The 12,792-nt window shown below is 40.0% G+C and overlaps 2 protein-coding genes across 4 annotated transcripts in view; one reads left to right on the forward strand and one right to left on the reverse strand.

Moving 5' to 3' along the window:
* The window catches only part of PWP1 (PWP1 homolog, endonuclein), a 53,368-nt gene that overhangs the window by 38,356 nt on the left and 2,220 nt on the right, over positions 1-12,792 (forward strand). For all 3 annotated transcript variants that reach the window (XM_063614377.1, XM_055240113.2, XM_055240114.2), the window contains 7 exons: positions 835-896; positions 4,417-4,513; positions 5,167-5,228; positions 6,108-6,219; positions 10,685-10,775; positions 10,870-10,991; positions 12,161-12,266. In XM_063614377.1, coding sequence (XP_063470447.1) covers positions 835-896; positions 4,417-4,513; positions 5,167-5,228; positions 6,108-6,219; positions 10,685-10,775; positions 10,870-10,991; positions 12,161-12,266 — 652 coding nt within the window. The remainder of the gene's footprint in view (positions 1-834; positions 897-4,416; positions 4,514-5,166; positions 5,229-6,107; positions 6,220-10,684; positions 10,776-10,869; positions 10,992-12,160; positions 12,267-12,792) is intronic.
* PRDM4 (PR/SET domain 4) overlaps positions 1,350-12,792 on the reverse strand; it is a 61,596-nt gene continuing 50,153 nt past the window's right edge. The window contains exon 13 of the transcript XR_010114928.1: positions 1,350-4,080. The gene's annotated coding sequence lies outside the window, so the exon portion shown is untranslated. The remainder of the gene's footprint in view (positions 4,081-12,792) is intronic.

The following is a 12,792-nucleotide window of genomic DNA, read 5'->3' on the forward strand; positions in this document are numbered from 1 at the left end:
TTTCTTCCCTGTTCCCTGTAATGAAATTTTTTTCTTTTCTTTTTTTTTTTTTTTTTTTTAAAGAGGTAAGGTCTTGCTCTGTCTCCCAAGGCTGGAGTGCAGTGGCATGATTATAGTTCACTGCAGCCTGAAACGCCTAGGCTCAAGAGATCCTGGGATTCTCCTGCCTCAGCTTCCTGAGTAGCTGGGACTATAGGCTTATGCCACCATGCCTGGCTAAGTTTTGACTTTTTTGTAAAGACAGAGTTTTGCTATGTTGCCTGGGCTGGTCTCGAACTCCTGGCCTCAAGCGATGTTCCCACATTATCTTCCCAAAGTCCTGGGATTATAGTGTGGGCCGCTGCGCCCAGCCCCCATAATGAAATTTATCATGAGTCTCTAACAGGGAGACGAAGTTTTATTTATTTTATTCTTCAAAAGTTTATATAATATCAAAACAATAGGTCGGGTGCAGTAGCTCACACCTGTAATCCCAACACTTTGGGAGGCCGAGAGTGGATCACAAGGTGAGGAGTTCCAGACCACTCTGGCCAACGTGGCAAAACCCCATCTCCACAAAAAATATAGAAATTAGCTGGGTATGGTGGCGTGCGCCTGTAATCCCAGCTACTTGAGAAGCTGAGGCAGGAGAATCGCTTGAACCCAGGAGGTGGAGGTTGCAGTGAGCTGAGATCGTGCCACTGCACTCTAGCCAGGGCAACAGACCAAGACTCTGTCTCAAAACAAAACAAAACAAAACAAAATAATCTTAAGGTTTAAAGAATCTTGCAGATTAATATATTCAGTTTTATGGGGGGACTTTAATACAGAAAATAATTAAAACAATTATTACAGAGTTCCTCAGCAGAAGGGCATACCGATGCTGTCCTTGACCTTTCATGGAATAAGCTAATCAGGTAAAAACAAATAACATTTGAATGACTGTAAAAGACTGTAGCCATTGTGATCTTACCTCATGCCGACACTCATCTCTTTATTTGTGCTGTGGACCTTTGTGTCTGTCTATCTTCCTTTCTTGTAGGATGCCCTGCTTGCAGGCAGGAGCTCTGCCATGTGTTTCTTTGCATCCTCCAGGTCACCTGCCAGCTCATCACTGTGGGTGCTCATTACATGTTTGGTGACCAAGTGTCCTCTCCACCACCACTGGAAAAAAACAGGGTGTTTGGCAGTGCCCATGGTGCAATAGGATTGTGTTTCTTCCCAGAAGACATTTTTCTCTGTTTAGTTTTCATATCTCACCACATACTCTTATTTTTTCTTTAAATTATGGCAAAATACATATAACATAAAAGTTAACACTTGTATTAGTCTGTTTTCATGCTGCTAATATAGACATACTCGAGGCTGGGTAATTTGTAAAGGAAAGAGGTTTAATTGATTCACAGTTCCATATGGCTGGGGAGGCCTCACAGTCATGGCGGAAAGCAAATGAGGAGCAAAGTCATGTCTTACGTAGTGGCAGGCAGGAGAAAGGGCATGTGCAGAGGAACTCTCCTTTATAAAACCATCAGATCTCGTGAGACCCATTCACTATCACGAGAACAGCACAGGAAAGACCTGTCCCTATGATTCAATTACCTTCCACCTGGTCCCTCCCACAACACATGGGAATTATGGGAGCTACAATTCAAGATGAGATTTGGGTGGGGACATAGCCAAATCCTATCACCACTTTTACCATTTTTAAGTTTGCAGTTCAGTGGCTTTCAGTACATTCAGAGTTGTGCAACCATCACCACAATGCATCTCCAGAACATTTTCATCTTTCCACACTGCAGCTCTGCCCTTTAAACACTGACTTCCCATTTCCCCCACCCCCAGCCCTGGCAACCACCACTCCACTTTCTGTCTCCGTGAATTTGACTAAGTATCTCATATGAATGGAATCATACAGACTTACTTCTTTGTGACTGGCTTATTAATGTCTTCAGGTTCAGTCATGTTCTAATAAGTGTCAGAGTTTCTTTCCTTTTTAAGGCTAAATAACATTCCATTGTATGTAATGTATGTTATCCGTTCATTTACGTGTGGTCACCCGGATTGCTTCTGCCTTTTGGATACTGTGAATAATGCTGCTATGAATGTGGGTGTACAAATATTCAAGTCCCTGCTTTCAATTGTTTTGAGTATGTACCCAGAAGTGTTATTACTGGATCTTATGGTAATTCTGTTTTTAATTTTTTGAGGAGCCACCATACGATTTTCCATAATGGCTGCACCATTTTACATTTTCACCAACAATGCACACAAGGGCTCTAGTGTCTCCAACATTTGTTATTTTCTGTTTTTCATAATAGCCATCCTAATGGGTATGAAGTGGTATCTCATTGCGGTTTTAATTTGCATTACCCGCCCCCCTTTTTTTTTTAAGTAAGATGGGGTTCTAACTATGTTGCTAAGGCTGGTCTCAAACTCTTGGGCTCAAGCAATCCCCCTGCCTCAGCTTCCCAAGTCACTTGGAGTACTGGGGCTTGCCACCACATCTGGCTTAATCTGCATTTCTTAACGATTAGTGATGTTGAGCATCTTTGTTTTGTGCTTATTGGCCATTTGTGTATCTTCTTTGGGAGAAACGTTTTTCAAGTCCTTTGCTTACTTTTTTTTGAGACAGGGTCTCACTCTGTCACCCAGGCTGGAATGCAGTGGCACAGTCAGTGCTCACTGTAATCTTGACCTCCTGGGGCTCAGGTGATCCTCCCACCTCAGCCTCCCAAAGTGCTGGGATAACAGGCATGAGCCACCAAGCCTGGCCTCCCTTTGCCTGTTTTTTGTGTTTGATGTTGAATTTTTGGAGTTCTCATATATTCTGAATACTAACTCCTACCAAATACATGATTTGGAAATATTTTCTTCTATTCTGTGGGTTGTTTTTTCACTTTCTTGGTGCTACCATTTGCAGCACGGGTTTTTCATGTGATGGTGTCTACTTTATTTCTTTTGTTGTTCATGCTTTTGATGTTGTATCTAAGAAACCATCGCTTAAGTCAGGGTCATGAAGGTTTACATGTATGTTTTCTTCTGAGAGTTTTATAGTATTAGCTCTTACATTGAAATCCATGATTTTGAGGTTTTTTTGTGTGTATGGTGTGAGGTAGGGGTCCAACTTCTTTCTTTTTCATGAGGATGATTCACTTGTCCCTGAACCATTTTTGTTTTGTTTTGTTTTGTTTGAGACAGGGTCTTACTCTGTCACCCAGGCTGGAGTGAGTGGTGTGATCTCAGCTCACTGCACCCCCCACCTCCAGGGTTCAAGTGATTCTCCTACCTCAGCCTCCTGAGTAGCTGGGATTACTGGTGCATGCCACCATGCCTGGTTAATTTTTGTATTTTTAATAGAGACAGGGTTTCAGCATGTAGGCCAGGTTTGTCTCAAACTCTGGACCTCAAGTGATCTGCCTGCCTCTGCCTTGCAAAGTGCTGGGATTGTAGGCATAAGCCACCATGCCCAGCCCCATTTGTTAAGACTTCTTTCCCCATTGAACATTTAATTACCCTAGTACCCTTGTCAAAAACCAGTGACTATAAATGTTTATTTCTGGACTGTTAGTTTTAGTCCATTAATCTGTATGTCCTTATGCCAGTAGCACATTGTTGTGATTGCTGTAGATTTTCAGTAAGTTTTGATGCCAGGAAGTATGAGCTTGCCAACTTTGTTCTTTTTTTTCAGTACTATTTTGGCTATTCTAGGTTCCTTGCATTTTTAGAATCAGCTTGTCACTTTTTTTTTAAGTCTAATACTAATAATAGTACATCCTGTTTTGTTTTGTTTTGTTTTGTTTTGAGATGGAGTCTCACTCTGTTGCTCAGGCTGGAGTCCAGTGACGTGATCTCGGTTCACTGCAACCTCCGCTTTTTGAGTTCAACCTATTCTCCTGCCTCAGCCTCCTGAGTAACTGGGATTACAGGCGTGTGCCACCATGCCCAGCTAATTTTTTGTATTTATAGAGAAGGGGTTTCACCATGTTGGCCAGGCTGGTCTTGAACTCCTGACCTCAAGTGATCCACGTGCCTCAGCCTCCCAAAGTGCTGGGATTACAGGTGTGAGCCACTGTGCCTGGCTGTGAATCAGCTTGTCACTTTCTGCAAAAAGAAAGAAAAAAGTCATCAGGGATTTTGAAAGAGATTGGTTGAATCTGTAGATCAGTTTATAGCTCCATCTGTAGATGTAATATTTCCATATTGACACTATTAAGTCTTCTAATACATGAACATGGGGTGTCTTTCCACTTATTTAGATACTCTTGTTTCCTTTCATAATCTTCAGTAGTTTTCATTATGTAAGTCTTACATTTCTTTTGTTAAATTTATTCCTAAGTATTTTATTCTTTCTGATGCTATTGTAAATGCAATCCTTTTCTCATATTTAATGCTCTTGACTTTTAAAAGATTACCTGATTGGATTCTTCCCTTTCTCAGAAATGTTTTAGCAAGTGCATCAGCTGACAACACTGTAATTCTGTGGGATATGTCCTTGGGGAAACCAGCAGCTAGCCTCGCTGTACACACAGACAAGGTATGGTGATTTAGTTGATCACAGCGGTTCTTAAAAATTGTATGCAAATATTGGCTAAAAATAATCCCAAACGTTTATATATGGCTTTGAAAATAATTTTATCTGGCTTGCAGCATGCTTTCACATGTTATCTCTTAGGATTTTCACAAAGCCCTGTGTGGTAGGTATAATGCCCATCTTAGAGATGAAAAAATGGGTACAGAAAGGTATGGTTACTAGGAACATTAGTGCTCTGTAACGTATTTATAGAGGCTCCTAAAAAAGGATGAGGTCTGTCAGTCACAATGATAACACCCATTACTGCGTTATTCCCCAGAGATCTAATGCACATTATTTTGGGACTTCTGGAGCATGGGGAATTCACCAGATGGGTTTGACTACTTCCCGTTTTCTTCTGAGTATCTTCTAACATTTGAGGGACTAAGTATTCTGCCAAACAGTTTGGGGAAACTACATTTTCTTTAAGTGCCAGCCTTTATTTGGGAGCATGGTTTGCCCTTTGATTATGCAGTACATTTATGTTTCTTTTGTTTACTGTATTTCAGAGGGAAGCATTTATAGAAATACTATCAAATAGATTCTTACCACATGTTAGGTAATTTTATGAAAAGCAAACAAACAGAGATCTCTGCATTTATGTTTCCTCCCTTTAGGTCCAAACGCTGCAGTTTCATCCGTTTGAAGCACAGACTCTGATTTCTGGCTCATATGATAAGTAAGAAAGCACAGCAAGAATGATTGCTGCTCTGTTTTTATCCTCTAGAAGTCATTTTAAAAGTATCACTTGATACCCAGGCAGCGTGTATCCTTGAGGCCACTTTTATGTTTAAATTATTTACACTACTTATTTTTCCTTTTAACTCTGATCCTTTCAGTCTACAAGGGAACATGGTTCTGTCATAATAATATAACTGTAGGAACTAGCAACTTCTTTGGCTTTTAGAGGCTGTACTTTGCCTTTATGGGAAGAATTTCCATGTCAGAGGGCATGGATATAGAGAGACATGAAGAATTGGGGCCACTGTGGTCAACCACGGGGTTTCTACCTCTTATCAGTGCTCTTTTTTACAGATTGGGTCTACAGGTGGGAGAAACAGATAGAAGCCAAAACCAACTTTGCAGTCTTTATTTTCATTTCTTATCCTCTTAAAGCGTGATATGTTTACATTTCTTGTGATTCACGCAGAATTACAAAAGTGCATCTCTTGCTTCCCCCAACACACTAACCTGCTTATGGAGAGTAAGTATGCCTAAGACATGAGTAACCTGGCTCTGAGCTCGACCAGAGAAGGGGAAATTAGAAATCGTCCTGGGCTTTTGGACATAGAGAGGACTCTTCTTGCGAGTGGAAGATTTGACCTGGAGAAGGTCAAAACCACTGTAACATTAGAGGCACCAGTGCCTTCAAGTGTTAAGATCAGAATCCACCAATTACTGAAACTCAGCTCATTTTTTTTCTACTTTATTTAGAACCTTAAAACAGGCTTTAAATGAATCTTGATTTCACAGTGCTATTTTATTACTATTTCATTATAAATAAAACATATAGGACAATTGAACTCTTAAAACCCTAACTTTGCCTGAATGTGTCTAGGTCAGTGGCTTTGTATGACTGCCGAAGTCCAGATGAAAGCCATCGAATGTGGCGATTCAGTGGGCAGATAGAGAGAGTGACTTGGAATCACTTTTCACCTTGTCATTTTTTGGTAAGAGTACGCATGTTGTTTTGCTTTTCTAGGTTACTAATGACTTTTTAAATTCCATAGTAGAGAGAATTATCTGAAAAGCTTTTTCTGTTTTAACAGTATGAGGTATTTGGGTTTAGGGTTGAAAGCATAAGGTTTTTGTTTTGTTTTTTTTTAATAAGAGAACGGCTCTTATTTAAAAAGCAGTGAACGTGTAAATGATTTTGCTGGTTGCTGGCCATTCCAAAGTGTGCCACGTTTTATTTAATGATTTTGATCATTTTATTGTAGTGGTGTTTGAAATACTAAGCATAGTTAGTATTTTTTGTTTTTAATGGCTAAATCAGTCCAAGAAGATACTCTCTTATTTAAATCCTCATGCGTAAGTGGATCTCTAGTGATGAGAATGCTAACCTGTTTAATTTATATCACTATCTCCCAAATAGGAAAAAAAGTATAAGACCTCTCTCTAAATACCTTTATTATCTAAGGAGGACAATGATTTTCCACATAGCATCCAAAGATTCCACTGACATTTCAGTACATGTAAAAAGAAGAGCCCAGCTTTCATCCAGAGGGAAGATTAGTTAAATCTGTTGCCCAGTTTTCCTGAAGTAAATATGTAGTGCTTTGCAAAGGTGGGAAAGAGTTGTTTTGTTTTTTTTTTCATTGAACTTTAAGTTCTAGGGTACCTGTGTACAACGTGCAGGTTTGTTACATATGTATACATGTGCCATGTTGGTGTGCTGCACCCATTAACTTGTCATTTACATCAGGTATATCTCCTAATGCTATCCCTCCCTCCTCCGCCCACCCCACGACAGGCCCCAGTGTGTAATGTTCCCCTTCCTGTGTCCAAATGTTGTCATTGTTCAATTCCCACCTATGAGTGAGAACATGTAATGTTTGGTTTTCTGTCCTTGCGATAGTTTGCTGAGAATGATGGTTTCCAGCTTCATCCATGTCCCTACAAAGGACATGAACTCATTCTTTTTTATGGCTGCATAGTATTCCATGGTGTATATGTGCCACATTTTCTTAATCCAGTCTATCATTGATGGACATTTGGGTTGGTTCCAAGTCTTTGCTATTGTGAATAGTGCCACAATAAACATACGTGTGCATGTGTCTTTATAGCAGCATGATTTATAATCCTTTGGGTATATACCCAGTAATGGGATGGCTGGATCAAATGGTATTTCTAGTTCTAGATCCTTGAGGAATCGCCACACTGTCTTCCACAATGGTTGAACTAGTTTACACTCCCACCAACAGTGTAAAAGTGTTCCTATTTCTCCACATCTCTCAAGCACCTGTTGTTTCCTGACTTTTTAATGATCACCATTCTCACTGGTGTGAGATGGTATCTCATTGTGGTTTTGATTTGCATTTCTCTGATGGCCAGTGATGAGCATTTTTTCATGTGTCTGTTGGCTGCATAAATGTCTTCTTTTGAGAAGTGTCGGTTCATATCCTTCGCCCATTTTTTGATGGGGTTCTTTTTTTCTTGTAAACTTGAGTTCTTTGTAGATTCTGGATATTGGCCCTTTGTCAGATGAGTAGATTGCAAAAATTTTCTCCCATTCTGTAGGTTGCCTGTTCACTCTGATGGTAGTTTCTTTTGCTGTGCAGAAGCTCTTTAGTTTAATTAGATCCCATTTGTCAATTTTGTCTTTTGTTGCCATTGCTTTTTGTGTTTTAGACATGAAGTTCTTGCCCATGCCTATGTCCTGAATGGTATTGCCTAGGTTTTCTTCTGGGGTTTTTATGGTTTTAGGTCTAACATTTAAGTCTTTAATCCATCTTGAATTAATTTTTGTATAAGGTGTAAGGAAGGGATCCAGTTTCAGCTTTCTACATATGGCTAGCCAGTTTTCCCAGTACCATTTATTAAATAGGGAATCCTATTTAATAATAGGATTTCTTGTTTTTGTCAGGTTTATCAAAGATCAGATGGTTGTAGATGTGTGGTATTATTTCTGAGAGCTCTGTTCTGTTCCATTGGTCTATATCTCTGTTTTGGTACCAGTACCATGCTGTTTTGGTTACTGTAGCCTTGTAGTATAGTTTGAAGTCAGGTAGCCCGATGCCTCCAGCTTTGTTCTTTTGGCTTAGGATTGTCTTGGCAATGTGGGCTCTTTTTTGGTTCCATATGAACTTTAAAGTACTTTTTTCTAATTCTGTGAAGAATGTCATTGGTAGCTTGATGGGGATGGCATTGAATCTATAAATTACCTTGGGCAATATGGCTATTTTCACGATATTGATTCTTCGTATCCATGAGCATGGAATGTTCTTCCATTTGTTTGTGTCCTCTTTTATTTCGTTGAGCAGTGGTTTGTAGTTCTCCTTGAAGAGGTCCTTCACATTCCTTGTAAGTTGGATTCCTAGGTATTTTATTCTCTTTGAAGCAATTGTGAATGGGAGTTCACTCATGATTTGGCTGTTTGTCTGTTATTGGTGTATAAGAATGCTTGTGATTTTTGCACATTGACTTTGTATCCTGAGACTTTGCTGAAGTTGCTTATCAGCTTAAGGAGATTTTGGGCTGAGACAATGGGGTTTTTTTTTTTTTTTTTGAGACGGAGTCTCGCTCTTTCACCCAGGCTGGAGTGCAGTGGCGCGATCTCGGCTCACTGCAGGCTCCGCCCCCTGGGGTTCACGCCATTCTCCTGCCTCAGCCTCCCGCGTAGCTGGGACTACAGGCGCCTGCCACCTCGCCCGGCTAATTTTTTGTATTTTTAGTAGAGACGGGGTTTCACCGTGTTAGCCAGGATGGTCTCGATCTCCTGACCTCATGGTCCGCCCGCCTCGGCCTCCCAAAGTGCTGGGATTACAGGCGTGAGCCACCGCGCCTGGCCAGACAATGGGGTTTTCTAGATATACAATCATGTCATCTGCAAACAGGGACAATTTGACTTCCTCTTTTCCTAATTGAATACCCTTTATTTCTTTCTCCTGCCTGATTGCCCTGGCCAGAACTTCCAACACTATGTTGAATAGGAGTGGTGAGAGAGGGCATCCCTGTCTTGTGCCAGTTTTCACAGGGAATGCTTTCAGTTTTTGCCCATTCAGTATGATATTGGCTGTGGGTTTGTCATAAATAGCTCTTATGATTTTGAGATATGTCCCATCAATACCGAATTTATTGAGAGTTTTTAGCATGAAGGGCTGTTGAATTTTGTCAAAGGCCTTTTCTGCATCTATTGAGATAATCATCTGGTTTTTGTCTGGTTCTGTTTGTATGCTGGATTATGTTTATTGATCTGTGTATGTTGAGCCAGCCTTGCATCCCAGAGATGAAGCCCACTTATCATGGTGGATAAGCTTTTTGATGTGTTGCTGGATTAGGTTTGCCAGTATTTTATTGAGGATTTTTGCATCGATGTTTATCAGGAATATTGGTCTAAAATTCTCTTTTTTTGTTGTGTCTCTGCCAGGCTTTGGTATCAGGATGATGCAGGCCTCATAAAATGAGTTAGGGGGGAAAGAGTTTTTTAAAAACAGCTTTCTCAAAAGATGTGGACAGTTTTAATAAGGTTCCTGAAGTAATGACTCTGAGATACTTAATCTCAATTCTGCACCATTAGTAGAGGTGCATGCTGTTCTAGCCAGGCAGCCTTGAAGCCAGACTCATTTTACAATGATCAGGAATGAAGTTCCAGTTGTACTTGAATGTTGTATTGTACTTCGGCTCTCACTCGTCAGGCACTCAAACTTCCAGATATTATTTGCTAACAAATGGTCATAGATATTAAAATCCCAAATATTTAGGGAAGTGGGAGGTTAAAGTAGATGAAATGGTTCACCTGCTTCCCTCTCATCTCAAAAGAAGAGCCAAGCCTTCTCTTCCCCGGCCTAGCCTTCAGACTGCCTCAGCCGTCCTTTCTTTATTCTTTTTTCTTGTACTGGCTGTTGCCCTTGGCCTGTATACAGGCTCAGGTTTCTGTCTCCCATTTTTGGCTCTGTATGTCTCTTAATTCCTTCATTTCTTCTTCCTTTCTTGACAGTGTAACAACCCACTCTAATCTGCCTTTCAGTCCTAAGTTCCTTATCTGATTGAATTTCTCTGCCACACTGGTCGATTTGACTGTTGGTCATGCCTTGGTTCCTCAACACTCTTCCCTATCCCTTCATCCCTCTCTGACCCACTTCTGTGGATGCTTCCTCAGCCTGCAACTTGATTAGCCATGCTCACCAGGCCTCTGTTCACGTGGATGTAACTATGGCCTCTTCTACCTCTCTAGCCCCATTCCAGACCACTCACCACAGCTTCATACTCATATCCAGTAGACATGTCAACTGAATTAGCCCATGTGAGTGCAAACTCAGGTCATCCAAAAGTAAATGATATTTCTGTCCATGTTAATTTTTTGTAAGTTCCCCCAGTAAGTCATATAGCTGATTTTCACTATGACTTAGACTTTTTACCCATTGTTAGATTTTGTGACGTAGCATGACCTTGCCCATCTTTTACTCTTTCTAGGCCAGTACAGATGACGGCTTTGTATATAATTTGGATGCACGCTCAGATAAGCCAATTTTTACACTTAACGCACACAATGATGAAATCTCTGGTGAGCAAGAGTAATGCTTCTTTCATTTTTATTAACTTATGATGAAGTAAATCTGTATTTCAAAGTGAAAGTGTCTACACTAATCTTCCTTTAGGTCTTGATCTTAGCAGTCAAATCAAGGGCTGTCTCGTGACTGCTTCAGCTGACAAATACGTGAAGATCTGGGACATCTTAGGAGATAGGCCAAGTCTAGTTCATTCTAGGGACATGAAAATGGTAAGAATCTCCCTGGGTATCTGTTTTTTATTTATTCTGTTTCTGACCTTGTCTTTTTCTGGAACTTGTGTTGCGTGTTTTTCTGTTGGAACTATTGCATTAACGAATATGGATGTGTTCGGGAAGTGAATTTTGAGTTTAGTCAAATTTGGTGGGATTTTATGACTTAGAACACTTTGTGGGGAATTCAGTGACTGGTTCTTTTCCAACTCACATGATTAACAGTTGTTTGGTAAGGCTGGAGAGAGGGTTTTCTAGGACACAAGTGAAATGGCTGCTTTTTTTTTTTTTTTTTTTTTTTACCCTGAAATCAAGAGCATCCCAAGAAATCTTGAACCTCAGGGCACCGTAGCTATTAGGGTCAGTTTAATGTATCTTTATCTCTTTGTATAACTAGTTCTGACTACACTGAAATGAATTACTATATAGTAGGAAAAATTTAGAAATAACCAGATTCACTCAAGAAATATTTACTGAGCACCTACTGTATGCCAACCACTGAGTTATATGTTAGACTGCAGACATAATAATACTGCACAGCTGTTCAAAATTGTGTATGAATAAATAAATATATGTAAATATAATGGAAAAACAGGTTACAGAAGCAATTTTTGTAGTACCATCTCATGCTTATTTTTAAATGCATAATTGCCTAAATGCTTACATTTAACTCTAGTAGATTATATCCCAGAACATAAACCGTGGTTACCTCCTGGAGAGATTTTCATATATTTTTTCTTGTTCATATTTTCTATAACAAATATATATTACCTATTAATAAAAATGTAAAAAAGTTTAAAAATGATTTAAACTGGCATCATTGTTATTGTTTAAAAGGACAGCTAAAGTTTCTGGAAATACATGACATGTTAGGTTTATTAGGAAATCCCTAAGAGACAGAGTGATAACGAAGATGAGCAGCCTGAGTGGTCAGAAGATGCAGATATCATTGTGGAATAACCAGCATGCTGCACTTGTCTGGCTTCATATTGTAGTAATAGCCCTTCTGACTTGACTCTGAGCTACCTTTGCAGTAGGCTTGAAAGTGATAATCCTAAATTGGTTTTGAATAACCATTTAAATCATAGGTTCTCAGAGACAGAGTTAGGATCTAGATATTAGGGCTCTCTGAAGAGATTGAAATCACCATCTTCCTGTTCTCTCTCTAGGGAGTTCTCTTCTGTTCTTCATGTTGCCCTGATTTGCCATTTATTTATGCCTTTGGAGGTCAAAAAGAAGGGCTTCGGGTCTGGGATATAAGCACAGTCTCTTCAGGTAAGGATTTTTAGTTCTCTGCACACCTCCCCCTGCCCCTTTAAAAAAAAAAAAAAAAAAAAAAAGACAGGGTCTCACTATGTTGCCCAGGCTGGTCTCAAACTCCTGGCCTCAAGCAATCCTTGGTCCTCAGCCTTCTGTATAGCTGGGATTACAGGTGTGAGCCATCATGCTGGCCTCTCCTCTTTCTGAATGAGTTCTGTAAGGACTGACACAGAATGTGTGACTTGAATTGCTTCTCAGCATTTTGGCTAAGATCAAGTGCAGAATGTGTGACCTGACTACATCAGGAAGATAGCAAAAGTAGTGTAGTCTTTTTAGGAAAGAGACAAGATCAGATGTAATTGGTAATGTTTGTTCATGTTCACAAATAAGTTTGTCTTCACACTTATTAAGTGTAGATCATTTAATGCCAACACCAGCTCAGTTGGGGAGACCCTAACCCAGCGGTGCTAGAGGAATTAAAGACACACACACAGAAATACAGAGATGTGAAGTGGGAAATCAGGGGTCTCACAGCCTTAAG

The sequence above is a fragment of the Symphalangus syndactylus genome, chromosome 13 (assembly GCF_028878055.3).
Source record: "Symphalangus syndactylus isolate Jambi chromosome 13, NHGRI_mSymSyn1-v2.1_pri, whole genome shotgun sequence".
Classification (NCBI taxonomy): Eukaryota; Metazoa; Chordata; class Mammalia; order Primates; family Hylobatidae; genus Symphalangus; species Symphalangus syndactylus.